The sequence below is a fragment of the Boeremia exigua genome (assembly GCF_020726555.1).
Source record: "Boeremia exigua strain MPI-SDFR-AT-0100 chromosome Unknown C7974scaffold_6, whole genome shotgun sequence".
NCBI classification, from domain to species: Eukaryota; Fungi; Ascomycota; class Dothideomycetes; order Pleosporales; family Didymellaceae; genus Boeremia; species Boeremia exigua.
The window spans coordinates 1,499,369-1,516,051 of record NW_025763523.1 but is presented as its reverse complement, the minus strand read 5'-3'; the positions used below and the strand labels follow the sequence as shown (position 1 = coordinate 1,516,051).

Below are 16,683 nucleotides of genomic sequence, written 5' to 3'. Positions count from 1 at the left end.
AACGCATACTACCTTAGGTCTGTGATGCCCTGCGACAAGGAGCTTCAACATAATCCGGCCTGTCTTGCAAAATTTGAAGGCTAAACGATGAGTACCCTCAGACCGAGACAAAACGCGGCCCCACTTTTGCGGTGTGGTGTAAGCGTTAGTGCAAGGCTGAAGGGATACCCATAGCCAAGCTCGGTGTTGCCTGAACCATCGACGTGATTCACAAAACATCGCCGCACCTCCTCACCACTGCCTTCACCACCGGCTCACTTCCCTTCCTCTGTCTCTGCACAGTGAAAGTGTGGTTGCGCGCTAGGACTGCTGTAGAGTAGGTGCCTTTTGCCTCCATAATCGGCCGCTCGCACCGCGACCTTTGCCTCCTCCGCACCTCGCACCTCGCACCTACTGCACGACCGCTTCAACCACACAACCGCGACCCTGCCCGCTGCAAACAACACAGACTCCGCCCGCACCATAGAAAACATCAAGTAACCAATATCACACCCCTCGCGCACAGAGACGCTCTCACATTGTGCCCCGCGCACGCGACGCCCGCCATGGCTTCCACAATGCCGCCCGTTCCTGCAAAGGACGACGTCAACGCAACGTAAGTACTCTTGCCGTGTTTGCTCCTGTTGCTTGGCCAGTAGTTCGTCAGCCATCTACAGCTCGTGTTCTCACCATTGCTACCATCCGACTCGTCCTCAAGCTGTCTCATCGTCATCTGAGCTTGGGCGATTATCTTCCCTCTCAATACAGAGTGAAGTTCTTTCGTTATCGACTGCGAGACGCGTCTGTTTAGTGCTGCTACCATGGTGGAACTCGCGATGCTCCACCTTTCGGGAGTGTGCAATCAGCACAGACACGTTGGCAACGTTGGAACTGTTGCGCTGGTGCACTTTTATGCAGGGAAACATGCTGACAATTCTACAGTTGGAAGTACCTCGAAGCCGGTGTCGACAAGATCATGACCAATCTGCGAGGCGGTATGGACATGAAGACGTACATGGGCCTTTACACCGCCATTCACAACTTTTGTACCGCACAGAAGGCCGTCGCTGGCTCATCGTTCGCAGCGAACAACAATCGCGGAGGTGCGCACCTGCTTGGAGAGGACCTGTATCAGCATTTGATCGAATACCTCAAAGCGCACTTGGCTGGTGTACAGGCACAGTCAAAGGAGCACGTCGACGAAGCACTTCTCACCTTCTACATCAAGGAGTGGAATCGATACACTACCGCTGGCCAGTACAATAACCACCTGTTCAGATACTTGAACCGACATTGGGTCAAGCGGGAAATGGATGAGGGCAAGAAGCACATTTTTGACATTTACACACTGCACTTGGTCCGGTGGAAGGAAGACATGTTCACTGGTACACAAGAGAGCGTCATGCGCTCTGTCTTGAAGCTCGTCGAGAAGCAGCGAAACGGCGAGACTATTGAGCAATCCCACATTAAGTCTGTCGTCGACTCTTTCGTGTCTCTAGGTCTGGACGAGGCCGACAGCTCCAAGTCGACTCTGGATGTATACAAGAAGTTTTTCGAGGAGCCCTTTTTGAAAGCCACAGCGACTTACTACGACAATGAGTCAAAACAATTCTTGGCTGAGAACAGCGTCGTAGAGTACATGAAGAAGGCAGAGGCTCGTCTCGACGAAGAGAAGGAACGCGTCCCGCTTTACCTGCTCAACGAGATCATGAACCCGTTGATGAGAACGTGTGAGGAATCCCTGATCACCAACCACTCACAAGCGCTTCGTGAGGAGTTCCAGATCCTCCTTGACCATGATAAGCAAGAAGATCTCGGAAGGATGTACAAGCTGCTTGCACGCATTCCCGAAGGCCTCGACCCACTACGCAACCGCTTTGAGACCCACGTCCGCAAGGCCGGTCTGCAAGCCGTCGAGAAGCTTGCAACGGAGAGTGAGAGTCCGGAGCCCAAGATCTATGTTGAAGCTCTCCTTGAGGTCCACACTCAGTACCAAGACCTTGTTAACAAGGCCTTCAACGGCGAGTCTGAGTTTGTACGATCTCTGGACAACGCGTGCAGGGAATTTGTCAATCGCAACAAGATCTGCAAGTCTGGTTCCAACAAGTCACCTGAACTTCTAGCCAAGTACACCGATACTCTACTGAAGCGTTCTGGCGCAAAGATGAGCGAAGAAGACGACATGGAGAAATTGCTCACACAGATCATGACTGTCTTCAAGTACATCGAGGACAAGGATGTCTTTCAGAAGTTCTACTCACGCATGTTGGCGAAGCGTCTGGTCCAGACCACATCTGCGTCCGATGATGCCGAGACCAGTATGATTTCCAAGCTGAAGGAAGCCTGCGGTTTCGAGTACACCAACAAACTTCAGCGCATGTTCCAGGATATGCAGATTTCCAAGGATCTGAATGCAGCCTTCAAGGACTGGCAATCCAACAACTTGGATGAGGCTGACGTCAAGGCTAGCATCGATGCCAGCTACCACATCCTCGGAACTGGTTTCTGGCCGCTTCAGCCACCGACCACACCCTTCACTGCCCCGCAGCAGATCGTGCAGACATACGAACGATTCGCACGCTTCTATAATCACAAGCACCAGGGTCGCAAGCTTACCTGGCTCTGGCAGTTGTGCAAGGGTGAAGTAAAAGCGAACTACTGCAAGGTTGCCGGCTCCAAGGCCTCCCCAACCTTCCAGGTCTCCACTTATCAAATGGCAATCATGCTTCTGTTCAATGACAGCGACACCGTTAGTTACGATGATATCGCTGAGGCAACCAAGCTCAACAAGGAGACCCTCGATCCTAGTCTTGGTGTCTTCATCAAGGCCAAGGTCCTGCTCGCTCAACCTGAGGGTGCTAAGCCCGAGTCAGGCACAACATACAAGCTCAACACGGGCTTCAAGACAAAGAAGGTCAAGATGAACCTGAACATTGGCATCAAGTCTGAGCAGAAGGCCGAGGCCGAAGATACGCACAAGACTATCGAGGAGGATCGCAAGCTGCTCATGCAGGTATGTACAAATCGGTTTTACGTATATGAGCGTCCACTAACTTGACCTAGTCGGCTATCGTGCGTATCATGAAATCCCGTAAGAAGATGAAGCACCAGCAGTTGGTCTCAGAGACGATCCAGCAGATCAAGAACCGCTTCATGCCCCGCATTCCAGACATCAAGAAGTGTATAGACATTCTACTTGAGAAGGAGTACCTGGAGCGTCTGGAAGACGACGAACTCGGTTACCTCGCATGAGCAGGCTTTGTCGGTTGTCATTTCGTTTACTGGTTCGCCAGCATCGAATGTGTTACGCGTTTTGATCATGATTCATGGAATCCCTCTTCTTTCACGAACGGTAGTGCATGATGGGCGCCCTTTGGCTGCATATATGGCGTTAAGGAGCAGTGGCGGCTACGTATGAATATGACTGACGGGACAGGTGTTTGAGCGCAATTGAAGCGTACCCTCCCTCAGCCTACCGATAGATGATGGGGAGTGGCCCTAAAAGGTGTCGAGGTGTCGGCAGTTACTTAGTTCACAGAAGAACAACAAAACATTCTTTCAAAGTCCGTGTTCTCATGTGTAATCTGTGCTTACTAGATCATCTCATGCAGGGCTGCAGGTCAACGTCACAATCAACAGTCGCCAACATCAGCCTCCACCAGGATGTATTTCTTAACAACAGCATTTTCCCGTTCTGTTCAGCGAGCTTACTCGAGTGACCGAGGATATCCCCGCATCAACCCCTCAATATAGCCGATACATGCTACAACTTCAGGCATGGACAAAATATATAAATCCGACTGCCGCCAATTTTTAAGAGTGCAAACATACATCACTGTCAACCGAGAGGAGCTGTCATAATATACTGAACTGAGGAGCCCAATCGACGCCGTTCTGAATCCAACGTACAAATCGAAACCTCGAATCCGACCGTGATCATGCCTGGCCGTCTCGCTGACAAGATCGCCATAATCACCGGGTCGTCTTCTGGCATAGGACGTGCCATAGCTCAAGCCTTTGCCTCGCACGGCGCAACTGTAATATGTTCTGATCTACGAGAAGAGGCACGCGTCCCAGGACCCTCGGGCGAGGCCGACTCCTCACAGCCCAGCACCGTATCCGCCATCACGTCAGCCGGGGGCACCGCCATCTTCGTCAAATGTGACACAACCAAAGCGGAGGAAGTCGAAGCCCTTGTCAACACAGCAGTTCAGAAGTACGGTCGTCTGGATATCATGGTGAACAATGCCGGCATCGCCGTCGAAACAGGGAGCTCGCACGGTCCGCGCCCTGTGTGGGAGTATGACGAGGCCGCCTTCGAGAATACGCTGGGTGTCAATGTCAAGGGCGTCTTCCTGGGCGTCAAGTACGCGAGTGCCGTGATGAAAGATCAGCAGCCCGGCGCCAATGGAGATCGTGGTTGGATTGTCAATCTGGCGTCGGTATTTGGGCTGGGAGGCGGCCCGGGCTCGAGCGGGTATGTCACGAGTAAGCATGCGGTGATGGGGCTTACCAAGGCGGCGGCGTGGGACTGTGCACCGATGAGGATCCATGTTAATGCGCTGTGTCCGGGGTACACGCAGACTGCTTTCACGGCCCCGATCTGGACTGATTCGGAAGCTACGAAGAGGATTGAAGGAATGCATCCGTTTCGAGGACTGGGGACACCGGAGGATATTGCGAGGGCGGCGGTATTCCTGTCAAGTGAGGAGGCAAGTTGGATTACGGGGATTGGGTTGCCGGTGGATGGAGGGTACAGTAGCATGTGAGAGAGTAGAGAATAAGTGTTGTTCGAAACCGACACGCTATGCTTGCATTCATATGTATGGTATGCTATGCCCTTGAAAACGCCTATTATTATGCAACACGACCAAATCAAAGCCTCGCATTCTCAAAGCTCGTCCGTGTGCTGTCCTTCCTTGTGTCTTCGACCTTCTCGTTGCTGTCGATCTTTGTAAGTGCGCGAGGTGCAATTTCGAGCCCGAGATCAACCACCATTTTCTCCCAACCGATCGCGCATCGCGAAGCCAGCTCTTCGACAACATCGTGATCTTTCCTCTCCATAACGCGGTTGAACAATTCGAAGCTGACCCAGCCATCATAGCCAATCTCGTTGATGATGGCATTCGCGACGGCCTTGACTGGTAGGTACGCACCGTACTCTGTCTCGCCGTAGAACAGTCTGCAATTTCTGCTCCAGCTCATACGACTTGGCTGCTCTGCGTTGTAAAATGGATGCCCGGACCGTAATGGCTCAGCAAGCTTCTCGGCGTCAACGATCTGAATGAAGAAAATCTTTTCGCGGTGCGGCTTGATCTGTTGGACAAGCCTTTGTATCGACTCAGCGACCATCTGGTCGGCGTTCTCGTTACACCTGGTGTCTGATGTGGGGTCTGCGTAAATTCTGCCGAGGATGTTGAAGCTGTCGAGGCAAATACCGAAATTTGATCGATCTACGCGCTGCACGATCTCCCAACAGCGCTCCCACCTGTCGCAGTATGTGCCCCAACATAAACTTTCGTAGACGAAACGAATTACGGGTGTTTGTTGCAGGCCCATGTCTGCTATTTGTTGGAGGTCGGAAACGATGAGATCGAGATCAGGCGAGACTTCGGATTCGGGGAGGAAGGTCGATGGGACTGAGATGATGTCGGTGCCCAGAACGTGTGCCAGCTTCATCCACACCTTCATCTCTTCTACCCTCTCGTCGTGCTTTTGTCGGTCTAGAAGGCCCTCGTAGTGCATAAACGGCTGCAGACAGATGATATACAGTCCCAACGAATCACACAGATCCCGCACGTAGGCAGCTGCTGTGAGGAGATCCGACGCGGATTTGGACGGTGCAAGGTCGCAAAGATCTTCGTAGAACAGCTCAATGCCCTCGAGGCCGTGTTTCGCGGCCATAGCCATCTTGTGCTCGAAGCTGTGGCCGGCGTAGCACCGCCCCAGCGACATGGTGGAAATGCCCGGTCGGCAAACCATGGTCGTAAATGTGTGACGTGAGTTTAGAGGGATTGTAACGCAAGAGAAGTGAACTATAACGAGACTCAAGTATGGTCTGTAGATGGACTTAAAATGGCAAGTAGATGATGGTAAGCTGCATGTGCTTCAATAGAGGAGTATGTTAACGCTTTTGAGGTCGACAGGAGCTTGATAGGACTAAGTTAGCGGCTCTAGAGTTTACGCGGGCGACCGTCGATGAAACGTCTCTAAGATCATCCTGGGCTGTGTGTTGATAAGATCTCTCGAGGCAGCCACGGGTATCCGCGCTGGGCCATGACGATGATTCGCCTTCTGGATGTGACTTTAAGCGTGACGTCGCGGATGCACGCATGCGGTCTAGACCGACGGCCTATCCTCGGGCACCCTAAAAATGGCGCGCTGCAGGTGATTGGTTGCGCAATCATGCCAGCCGTTGATCTTGATATATCCTCTATCTTTCTTTTGCTGGTTTGTGGAGAGACCTAACGTGTTAGGGGAATGGACGTGGGGTTACTCTATAGGTACGTGTTGTGTAATTACGCCCCTGGGCGTGAGTAGTCTAAGTTACGTACGCGGCGCCATACCTCTCGAACAGTCCTTTCTTGGCTCTGACGTCCAGTTTCAGTGGGTGAAGGTCCAGCTGGTCTATGTATGTCTGTCAGCGTCTTCAGCACACCAAAATCAAGTGGTCCATCTTACCGAATGGCAAGATACAATCGGCTGCCCAATTTGACCTCTGGTATAGGGCATGTAGCTTCGTCGGGAGGTGGGTTTGCGGTCGTCATCAAGCCTCCGGCTTCGAGCAAGATTGCAACACCTGCCGCAACATCCCTGACCCTTATCAGCAGCTGATATGGTGAGCTGAACGGGCTACTCACCATTCCCAGCAACCACCCTCCCACCAGATGTCGAACGATCCCATCGCAACGTAAGCCAGGTCTAGTGTCGCACTCCCTAGACTTCTAACCCCATGCACCATACCCCCTCTTCCTGATCTTCCGCCCAGCTCAGCTGCCATGTTGACAAAACTCTCAATCTTGCGATGCATGTTGCCATCTGGTATATCTCTCCTATCCTTGCCCCATTCGCATGAAAACACACAGCCTGCTGGGGCCTTTTCTGGCATGGGTGCGATCGGGTTACGGACAAGTGGTAGTCGCTGTGTCTCGTTTAGGAATGCACCGCACCCACTGCACGAGGAAAAGAACTGGTTGATGAAAGGTGCGTAGATCACTCCAATAAGAGGTTTGCTCTTGTGGATGAATGCAATCGAAACACAGAACATCGGGAAGAGGTGGATGTAGTTGACGGTACCATCCAACGGATCCACACACCATGTTGGGCTCTCATCAATCAGGTAGTCGCGGCTCACACCTTTTGAGTACGACTCCTCGCCCACGAACCTGGATTGTATCAGACAGTGTATGTTTTCTGGACTTGTCAGACTTACTTGTGTAATGGATACTTCTGCGTAATCTGAGCTTTGATGAAAGCCTCGACGTCTTCATCTGTCTCAGTGACCAGATCTACCGCGTTCATTTTTTGCACATGCTCATCCTGTGCTTTAGTCCTGCTGCTCCCATCCATTCTCAGTTGGGCGGCATCCCTCAACATCTGCCCCGCCTGCTTTCCCAATTCAACGGCGAACACATAGATCTCATCTAGTTCTTCTCTAGAGATTTCGGACATCATGGAGTGGCGGGTGGTGCAATGAGTGATGGCAGGTAGGCATTGATGACTCCATATCGTTGAAGTGCGCTGATGACTCGGTTGCAGATGCCGTTTCAACCCGCCAATTAGCGGCGGAGATACGGTGAGGAGATAAGGAGGCTCAAATGGTACCAGGCGTGTTTTCTCTCCTTTGGGCGACTTCCACAAACATAGATCCTGCCATCTTATTGTGCATCTATGAGTCTCTCGACATTTCAAACGTAATTCATCGTGCAGTGGCTCGGCTACTGGAGGGAATGTACTTGCTGTTCACCCGTTTCGGCCATGCGGCCAGACCGGATGCGGGGAAAAGAGCTTTTCCGGTGGCCAGCACTCTTCCGACGCACTTTGATCGAGTTCCGATCGCAGAGCCTACTTGTTCGCCCAGTGGTCTGAACGCCTAATTTATAGACATCAGCAGTACGCAACACATCTGATTTGACATTACGATCAACGCCTTCATAAAACCATGGCCAAGTCTATCCTACTCATCAACGGACCCAACCTAAATCTTCTTGGTACACGCGAACCTGCTACGTACGGCTCTACCACATTACCTCAAGTTGTCGAGGCAGCCGAGAAGCAATGCAAGGACAAGTCAATGTCCTTTGCACACCTACAGTCCAACCACGAGGGTGTGATACTGGATCGCATTCATGAAGCACGTGGAAACGTTGATGCCATCATCATCAATCCTGGAGCATTCACACACACGAGCGTCGCGATCAGAGATGCTTTGTTAGGTGTCGATATTCCTTTCATCGAGGTTCACATTAGCAATGTCCACGCACGAGAGGCATTCCGGCATCACAGCTATCTGAGCGACAAGGCAGTCGCTGTGATCTGTGGGTTAGGAGCGTACGGCTACGAGGCCGCAATTGAGTACGCATCGAGGCATATCAAGTCAAAGGAGAAGGCATAGATTATTCAATTAGATCTAACAAAAGCCAATCGTTTCAATGCGTCCCAGATCATCGTATAGATGAACTTTTCGTCGTGTTGCTTCCAATCTAGCTTTATGATCGCCTACAAAGTACTGCGGATGTACTCAGGAAGATTACACGTCATCACTTGAAGAATGGGTGGTCGAACTCGAAATCACATGGCAATGAATAAAGCTAGCTCTTCTCGATTAACTTCAGTTGTTACTGGTTTGCGGGCACACCAGCAAGGCACATCAGCCCATGGAAGTATGCATTGCTGTATCTGCGAGTTCGATCCTACAATTCTACACAACGAGTGGTCTCCCAAACAGCCACAGTAACAAACGCACTTGGGGCCTGGAAGCAGCTCTGGTCAACAACAAGACCTGGTGTAATCGTTTAATACAGTGTCGATATCAGTTCCCGTAGGTCTCGGAGCCTACCGCCGAACCCCCAATATTCTTACTATATTGCAGTTTGAATTATCACATAGTGTTTTGCAGACAACTTGGACTATAGGCCACGGTATAACATACTGAGATGCAAGATCTCAGACACGTATCCAGTATTGAGCTCCAGGATTGGAATACGAAGTGACGGGATCCAAAGAAACCCCATCCAGGATGTTGACAAGGTCATGAGGACAAGTGTCTTGGAGTGGAGAGGGCAACAACAACTGCCTAGGTACAAACGGAATCGACGAGGATTTGCCACAGTTTCAATGTGTTCCCAGGGCTGTCTGCTATGCTGCATCTTGAAAGAAGCCGTTCAGTACGGCCAGCTCGCTATCACGACAAGTTGTTGTGACATGTAGCCGAAACGACTCCGAGCGAGGCTCTTGAAGGCGCAATAATGATGCAATCGACAAATGTAGACTACCTAGACCCAATCAGGCCAGCCTCACCCGTGGGCGCGCAAGGGCATCTACCTGGATCCTAGTTGACTACCTACCGGAGCAGACAATACAACACCACGAACTGGTGAACCCAGCAGAATACAGAAATCCTACACAGCTGCCTTGTAGGTAGTTACGTACTTGTTTAGGCCTCTAGGTGGAGAATACCTAGAGGACAACTTTACAGACTTGACTGATCACGAGATGTATGCTGATGGTAAGGGAACGCATGCTTTGGGTATTTAGCTTACGGCAACTAACTCTTAAGGTATGACTGCAAGGATGGCTGCATGGTAAGTGTGCTAATTAGTCTAGGTGCAGGTGGCGTGGTAAGGAGAATTTCCTGTCCCGCCTTGGCCAGTGCGCAAAATATCACGCTCATCGTATCGACCATCGCTGATGTCGTACTTTACTCCGCTGCCACATTGTTTCCGGAATTACCGCACTCGTCTGAGTTACCTTTGAGCGGTTTGCAAGTATAGAAATACTCTCTATCAAGCTAATAGGCTTCTAAATCAAGACTACATACCACCACTTAAGCGCAACTGCGCCAACAGGGAACGTTCCTGCTAATGCCAGGTACTGATCCTTCGTTTTTGGTCTTGTAACTACATCGGTGAAAAGCCGGGCGCTCTTGGATGCACCACCCTACGGACCGCCATCCACCAGCAGCTTACACCAAACCATGGCTCCTGTATCGAGCTCCATCATACAACCCATTTTGCGTTACACATCTAGCTAACAATGTCTTTCTCGCTGATTTTGAAGCATTGGACATTAGGTACTCAACGGATTAACGCGCGTGCAGGAACAAAACATCGCGGCATTGACGGATAGAGAAAACCAAGCCCAACCAAGGACTAACATGAGATTCTGTCGTCCACAGAATCACTTTCATAAGACACATGAAATGACACTGGCGCAATGTGGTTGTATCTAGTCGACTTGTCCAACTGAACGCAGTCGGTTTCTGGCACAATCTCACTACCACTGGTCAGCCCATGACCATCAAGTCGTCTGTATAGTAAGTGTTTTTGTTTTCGGATTTAATCGATTTACTCGGACTCAGGAGGCTCTTAAGAACTCAACATAAGAAGACGCTTACATGGGGACGGTCAAGGCTACAACCAAGCGTTGAGACTCCAGTCGGTTGTGTAGCTTTTGATTATCCTTACTATATTTGAGCACTAAGAGCTAGACTATAAGAGAATGTCGGATGGATGAATATATATGGTAATATGCAAAAGGACCGATATGTATCACGCAAGGAGACATTCGCCCTATCAGCTTTGAGGAGACAAGGGAGTAGACGCTACGTAAGCTAGGGTTCGACTAAGTGGGCATCCTTCACAATCCTACATGGCTAGACTATCCATGTGTGTTCAGACCCTGAGCTTCGGCTTCGCTGCTTCGTACAACACCCCAATGAACGCCGCTATCTCCGGGTCGGCCAACCGGCTTCAAAATCTACCGACAAAACATCGTATGCCATAATCATACCAGGTCAGAAAGAAGAAGGAGAGAGTATCAGTGCTTGAGGATGAGCAGATCTCAGGGTGCTTAAATAGATGGCCTCAGGTCTTTGAAAGGGAGCATCATCAGTGTCGCCTCTTTCCGTGTCTTTCGATCAAACATTCTTACCATGCGAATCTTTAACAACAAGGTGTCGGCTTTCCGACTATGCAGTATCGTTATAACTGCCAGCGGCATGATTGCTTCAGCCAGGCCATCCTCCCAAAACGAAACTTATGACTATGTTATCGTTGGCAGTGGTCCCGGCGGTGGCCCTCTTGCCAGTAACCTTGCACGAGCAGGATTCAAGACCCTTCTGCTCGAGGCTGGTGACGACGAAAGCGCAAACCCGGTGACCAATGTGCTCGCTTTCGCTGGATCCCACGCTGTACCTACCAATCTGAGCTGGTCGTTCTATGTCCGTCATTACGACGACGATGAATTGACCAAAAAGAAGCAACACCTTGTCTGGAAACTTACGAACGGAGAGTTGTGGGTTGGACCTGGTAGCTCTGCTCCTGCGGGCGCAGAGATTCTGGGCGTCCAATATCCACGTGGTGCTACGTTGGGAGGTTCATCTATCGTCAACTCCGGGCTTACCGTGCTTCCAAGCGATAGCGATTGGGATCTGATCAAAGACGTAACTGGCGATGATTCTTGGAAGTAAGTTTTCTCCCCACATTTCAAGTATTGGCTTCCCATATTATAAACACAAGACCACAGGACGCATAAGCTAACGCCATACTTTCCAGTGCCGAACACATGAGGAGCTTGTTCGTCAAGCTGGAAAAGAACAACTACGTCCCTCGTGGTACCCCTGGCCACGGCTTTGATGGTTATCTCGAGACAATTGCCGGAGATGGCAAGGCGCTTCTTGCATCAACCCAGGCAACGGCAGTTTTGAAGTCCATGGCCGCAGAAGCTGGCCAGAACCCCGCGGATCTTGCGACTCTCCTGACCGACGACATCAATGCGCTCAACCCTAATAGGGATCAAAAAACTGGCCTCTCGAGCCTAACTTTCCATGCGAATAGCACTTGGGGCCGCTACGCCGCAAGGGAGCGGGTTCTAGATACCCTTCGTGCTGTCGATACGAAAGGCAAGAAGTACCCGCTGGAGCTGAGACTCAACTCGTATGCTACTAAGATTCTCTTCGACAAGCCTGCGCGCGGTAAAAAGCCTCGTGCTATTGGTATCGAATACCTTGAGGGTAAGAGTGTTTACCAGGGCGACGAGAGACACACTGCATCAAACACCGGAACTCGTCGCCAAGTCTATGCTAAGAACGAGGTCATTATTAGTGGTGGCGCATTTAGCACCCCTCAACTTCTCCTGCTAAGCGGCATTGGACCGTCTGCTGATCTAAAGGCGCTTAATATACCAGTCGTTGTCAATAGCCCTGGAGTTGGCCAAAGGATGCAAGATCACAACGAGATTGGCGTTATTGGACAGGGTGCAGAGGTATTCAATTTTGACGCAGCTCCTGGGTTCCCTAGATCACAGTGTACCTACGGAGCACCCGGAGATCCCTGCTACGAGCTCTGGCTACAGGGTCAGGGCCCATATGCAGAGCCACCCGCGAACTCGCAGTTCCTGTTCCTTAAGACCAATCATTCCATCACTGGCGAGCGAGACATTGGCATGTTCTCAGGTCCCTTCGGCTTCCGTGGCTTCTGGCCTGTTACCGCGAATCAATCGTGGCACGATCCTCCCACTACCTGGGGAATGCACGGCATTCACTTGCATGGCACCAATCGCGCTGGATACATCAAACTACGGTCTACTGATCCTACTGCGACCCCTGAAATCAACTTCCGTCACTTTCACGACGAAGATGGCAAGCAGGACCTGGCGGCTATGAAGGAGTTCGTTGCTTGGGGCCGTCGCACGTTCAACAGCGTCCCTGCACCCGTTGGTCCCTTTACTGCCTCCTGGCCTACTTGTTCAGGCACAGTCAATGGCGACGGGAGCTGCTCAGTCGCGGATAATGACGAGGATTTTATCCGCGCCAACGTTTTTGGTCACCACGTTGTTGGTACCTGTGCCATTGGCTCTGACTCCAACAAGATGGCTGTCCTAGACTCCAAGCTGCGCGTCCGAGGTGTCAATGGACTGCGTGTGGTCGACGCTAGTGCCTTTCCCAGATCTCCAGGTCCTTTGCCTGTTCTTCCCACATACATGCTAAGTGAGAAGGCTGCGGAGGATATCCTTGCTAGTGCTAAGAACTAGTTCGTCTGATATAATATTCTCAACTGTAGCGCGAAGGAAGAGTGTCTTAGGTCTAGATCTATCATTCCATGTACATATATAGGTATCACAAAGTGTCTATCAACGCTATACTTTAGTTGAAAACTATGAGCATTTAATCGTGGTACTTCTGGAGATATGTGCTTGCACTAACCAGAGCCTCTTGTGAGGTACTATGCAACTCTGCACATTGTATGACTGACATGCCTGCGAGGTCAAGCATCATTTGGAAACACGTAGGACTTGTGCTACATGCTCTTCGTCACAGCTGTTTTTTGTTGCGGCCATGTGCCAGCGATGATCCCCTACTTTCCTGGATGGGCATCATGGTTGCAATACACGGCCAGGAAAGACCAGATCTAGTAAAGAAGGAAGCTGGGCTGTAGTCGAGACTTCACTACGTGAGAGCTTGGTGGGCAAGCCCTTCAAGATTGTACTCTTTATAGTTGAGTTTGAGAAGCAAAAGATGTTAGAGATGCAAGAGATGCATGCCTTGTATGTCAAAGGCGTCGGATACCAGTCTAATGCGGAACCAAAAACCTCTAGCTTGGAACGTAACTGCTGCATCAAATATCACAAAAGCGCAGTGAGGGTGGGCTTTTACCATATGCTTGAACTGCTCGGTGATGCATAATCGACATTGTACTACCAGCCATGCTCCTCTCTCGTTAAATTCGTTGTACACACTCTGCATCTTGCTTAGGCTGAGTGTCTCAACGATGTGGTTATGGATCTCGACTGCTGTATCCAGACAAATACGTCGATAGTTCAAGACGAGATGCTGTTGGACGCCTGTTCAAAAGCCCCAAGGTGGGCAGGCAATCTATGCGTGACCCTTCGATTCCAACTAACGATCAGGGGTGCAGCCGACATAACCGGCGCAATCAATACAGTAAGCTACAGTGTGATTTCATTGCCCTCTAAGTCAAAGAGCAATCTGCAGCCCTATTGCCGATGCTGTTTCAATGTGCTTGAGATATCGCTGCAGAGCGTGTGCAGAGCAGAGCATGGAAGGTCGTGTTCAAGGCGGGCGCTAAAGCCTTCGGGCGCGCCCCACTCAGCCCCGCTAAAGCCGTGGACACTCTCACTGGGGCTGTGCGGGTGGCGGCTGCCCGGATTACAACTCGACCGGACGCTCGAGCTCCCTTTCCTCTACGCGCGCCTCTAGGCTGCAACAACTGCCATATTCCTCAAATCCTAGAAATTTTGTGCTCCGTTGGATCGAGAGACGACTTGAAGTTCAAGCTCACGACATAGGATACCGTACCTCGGTAGTCCGCACCCGCATCATGCCTGCGCCACTTGCCAAAGGTGAGTACGAGCTCTCATCTCCACTAATGCATGTCCCTGTTGTGTAGCCTACTTCTTCTTGAACTTGTTTCGTTCTGTTTGACATGTCTTTGGATATGTGCCAACCTGCTTGCAGGCCCCGGCTCGCGCTCTTCTTCACCCAGACTCCGCCCTCCTGCTTGTCGAACCTTGCCGCACCGGCCTAACCACCCCTTTGCTACAGGCCTTATAATTGCCGCTTCTGTCCTGGTCGCAGCTGGCATCGCCATATACGAAAACCCACAAGTCCGACAGTGGGTCGATCAGTCTCGCCGCAAGATCGCCGTAGCCCTTCACTCCTTAGGCGATGATATTCAGCCGCGCCGGCAAAGCGAGTCATCTGATGATTATGAAGAGAGGAAGAGAAGGAGGGATGAGTTGATAAGGATGAATCGCAACGAGTTGATCCGGCGAGCTCGCGAGGAAGGCATAGCAGTCGACCTCGATGAGCTCGCAAAGATTGGCACTGAAGATACCGTACTTGCAGAACAACGGTCACGCGCCAACAGGTCCAAGAGCTTCGATGAGCTTGTTGGTAGCGACGGCATGCTTAGGCAGGATGGAACGACGACCGGCACCGACATTACACAGGATGGACTGAGAAAGCGAGGTGTAGCTGGCTTCGCAGCTGGTACAGCCGCAGCAGCAGCTATGTCGAATCCTTTTGCAGACGACAACGTCCTTTTCGACATTGCCGACGACGATGAAGCTCCTTCGCCCAAGCCGTTTATCTACGAGGAGCCTACTACTCGCTCACGTTCCGCCACCATCGAAGCTCAAACGCCACCGATTGAGGCGCCTGTTGAGCCATCCGTGCCCCTCATCGACCTGACCTCCGAACCTCAATCAGTCTATCTACATCCTGAGACCCAACTCCCTTCGCCTGCACCGCTGCAAGCATCTGAGATCGAACAAGGCGCGCAGTCTTTCTACTCTTTCACATCATCGAATGACGGCGACCAAGACTTCGAACATATGTCTGCTGGCACACTCACGCCACGCTCCGAGCGTTCAGGCACTACAGGCGCTTCTATTGTGCCCAGTCACGCCGACGATGTTGCGGTACTGAGCATGCAGAATGATGCAGACCATGACGCGAGGTCAGAAGTGTTCTCTGAGAGCGGCTTCACAGACGCTGGGTACAGCGATTTTGAACTCGGAGACAGGACTGGTGTCATGACTCCCAATTCGTGGACAGACGTTGGCAGTGACAACGAGAGTGAATGGGGTGGCCCCCAGGGCAATGGGCAAGTGAGCCAGATTCACCAGTAGACAATCTCTCTTTTTTGATTTCCCGTGGCATAAAATGAACAGCAAGGCGTTTTGTTAGGACATGGGCGGATGGGTGGATACCTACATGGCGTTTTCAGGGGTCAGACGCACCACTTCCTGCTTCGTATACATACATTCGGAATTCCTCGTTCTCTACTTCATCTCTGCTTCCATATCCCATCACCCTTGACTCAAGACCTTCAGAAGTTCGACCCAGCGGACACCTATGTCTATCAACGCGTCCCTAATCGCTTCGACGTAATCCGATGTCCCAGGGTCGAGATATCCATCGCCCCCACTGAACACGAGGTGCAAGAATACAGATGCGCTTGTGCTTAGTAGAAGAAGTCCTTAATCTACTGACCATCTGGAGGTTGTATCGTCCATGGCTGGACTCTGCAGGAATTCAGATTGCTTCAGTATGGTAATCCGTGTGGCGAGGAGGCAGGCCAGGGCTACGAGGAAGAGGTTGTGGTTGTGGTAGGAGACTGGCTTTCGTAGTTCGATGATTAAGCGCAGGTGACCCGCAATATTCAATGTGCGTCCATCAAGTCCAGAGGTTTGACGTGTCAGCAGTGAACAAAAAGGGGCAACATGATTAAAAACTGTTGAGTCAAATGCCTCTTAACTCAAGCGATACATCTAATAATCTACCGTCGGGCTCTCATACCGATACCCCAGCCCGTCCAGCAGACACTCCAACGCAGTTCTGAGAGCCTCACGATCATCCATCATCGCCTTGACGTCAATATCCAGGGCCTCTGTGTGAAATTCTTTGTGCGTGGCCTGACGCTTCTTCAACTCATCAACAGCGGCTTTGAGAGTGCTGATGTC

At 51.2% G+C, this 16,683-nt stretch overlaps 7 protein-coding genes across 7 annotated transcripts; 5 read left to right on the top strand and 2 right to left on the bottom strand.

Moving 5' to 3' along the window:
- Window positions 1–105: 105 nt before the first annotated feature.
- On the top strand, window positions 106–3,542 carry C7974DRAFT_394618 (Cullin). The gene is made up of 3 exons (XM_046141900.1): window positions 106–595; window positions 922–2,992; window positions 3,043–3,542. The coding sequence occupies exons 1-3, from the start codon at window positions 546–548 to the stop codon at window positions 3,229–3,231; spliced, it is 2,310 nt and encodes a 769-aa protein (XP_045997266.1). The 5' UTR covers window positions 106–545; the 3' UTR covers window positions 3,232–3,542.
- An 83-nt stretch (window positions 3,543–3,625) lies between these two features.
- C7974DRAFT_394617 (short-chain dehydrogenase/reductase-like protein) lies at window positions 3,626–4,767 on the top strand. Its single transcript, XM_046141899.1, has one exon. The coding sequence runs from the start codon at window positions 3,918–3,920 to the stop codon at window positions 4,746–4,748; it is 831 nt and encodes a 276-aa protein (XP_045997265.1). The 5' UTR covers window positions 3,626–3,917; the 3' UTR covers window positions 4,749–4,767.
- An 87-nt stretch (window positions 4,768–4,854) lies between these two features.
- On the bottom strand, window positions 4,855–5,934 carry C7974DRAFT_311942 (xylose isomerase-like protein; the record flags this gene model as incomplete). The annotated part of the gene is made up of 1 exon (XM_046138329.1): window positions 4,855–5,934. One exon carries the CDS (start codon window positions 5,932–5,934, stop codon window positions 4,855–4,857), a length of 1,080 nt encoding a protein of 359 aa, XP_045997264.1.
- Window positions 5,935–6,497: 563 nt separating this feature from the next.
- On the bottom strand, window positions 6,498–7,650 carry C7974DRAFT_434039 (inositol monophosphatase; the record flags this gene model as incomplete). The annotated part of the gene is made up of 4 exons (XM_046144967.1): window positions 6,498–6,606; window positions 6,661–6,792; window positions 6,840–7,364; window positions 7,412–7,650. 4 exons carry the CDS (start codon window positions 7,648–7,650, stop codon window positions 6,498–6,500), a joined length of 1,005 nt encoding a protein of 334 aa, XP_045997263.1.
- Window positions 7,651–7,833: 183 nt separating this feature from the next.
- Window positions 7,834–8,748, top strand: C7974DRAFT_394614 (Dehydroquinase). The gene has a single exon (XM_046141898.1). It carries the CDS (start codon window positions 8,141–8,143, stop codon window positions 8,591–8,593), a length of 453 nt encoding a protein of 150 aa, XP_045997262.1. The 5' UTR covers window positions 7,834–8,140; the 3' UTR covers window positions 8,594–8,748.
- Window positions 8,749–11,197: 2,449 nt separating this feature from the next.
- C7974DRAFT_359296 (uncharacterized protein) lies at window positions 11,198–13,230 on the top strand (the record flags this gene model as incomplete). The annotated part of the gene is made up of 2 exons (XM_046139660.1): window positions 11,198–11,664; window positions 11,754–13,230. 2 exons carry the CDS (start codon window positions 11,198–11,200, stop codon window positions 13,228–13,230), a joined length of 1,944 nt encoding a protein of 647 aa, XP_045997261.1.
- Window positions 13,231–14,537: 1,307 nt separating this feature from the next.
- On the top strand, window positions 14,538–15,849 carry C7974DRAFT_434037 (uncharacterized protein; the record flags this gene model as incomplete). Its single annotated transcript, XM_046144966.1, has 2 exons — window positions 14,538–14,559; window positions 14,762–15,849. 2 exons carry the CDS (start codon window positions 14,538–14,540, stop codon window positions 15,847–15,849), a joined length of 1,110 nt encoding a protein of 369 aa, XP_045997260.1.
- Window positions 15,850–16,683: the final 834 nt, after the last annotated feature.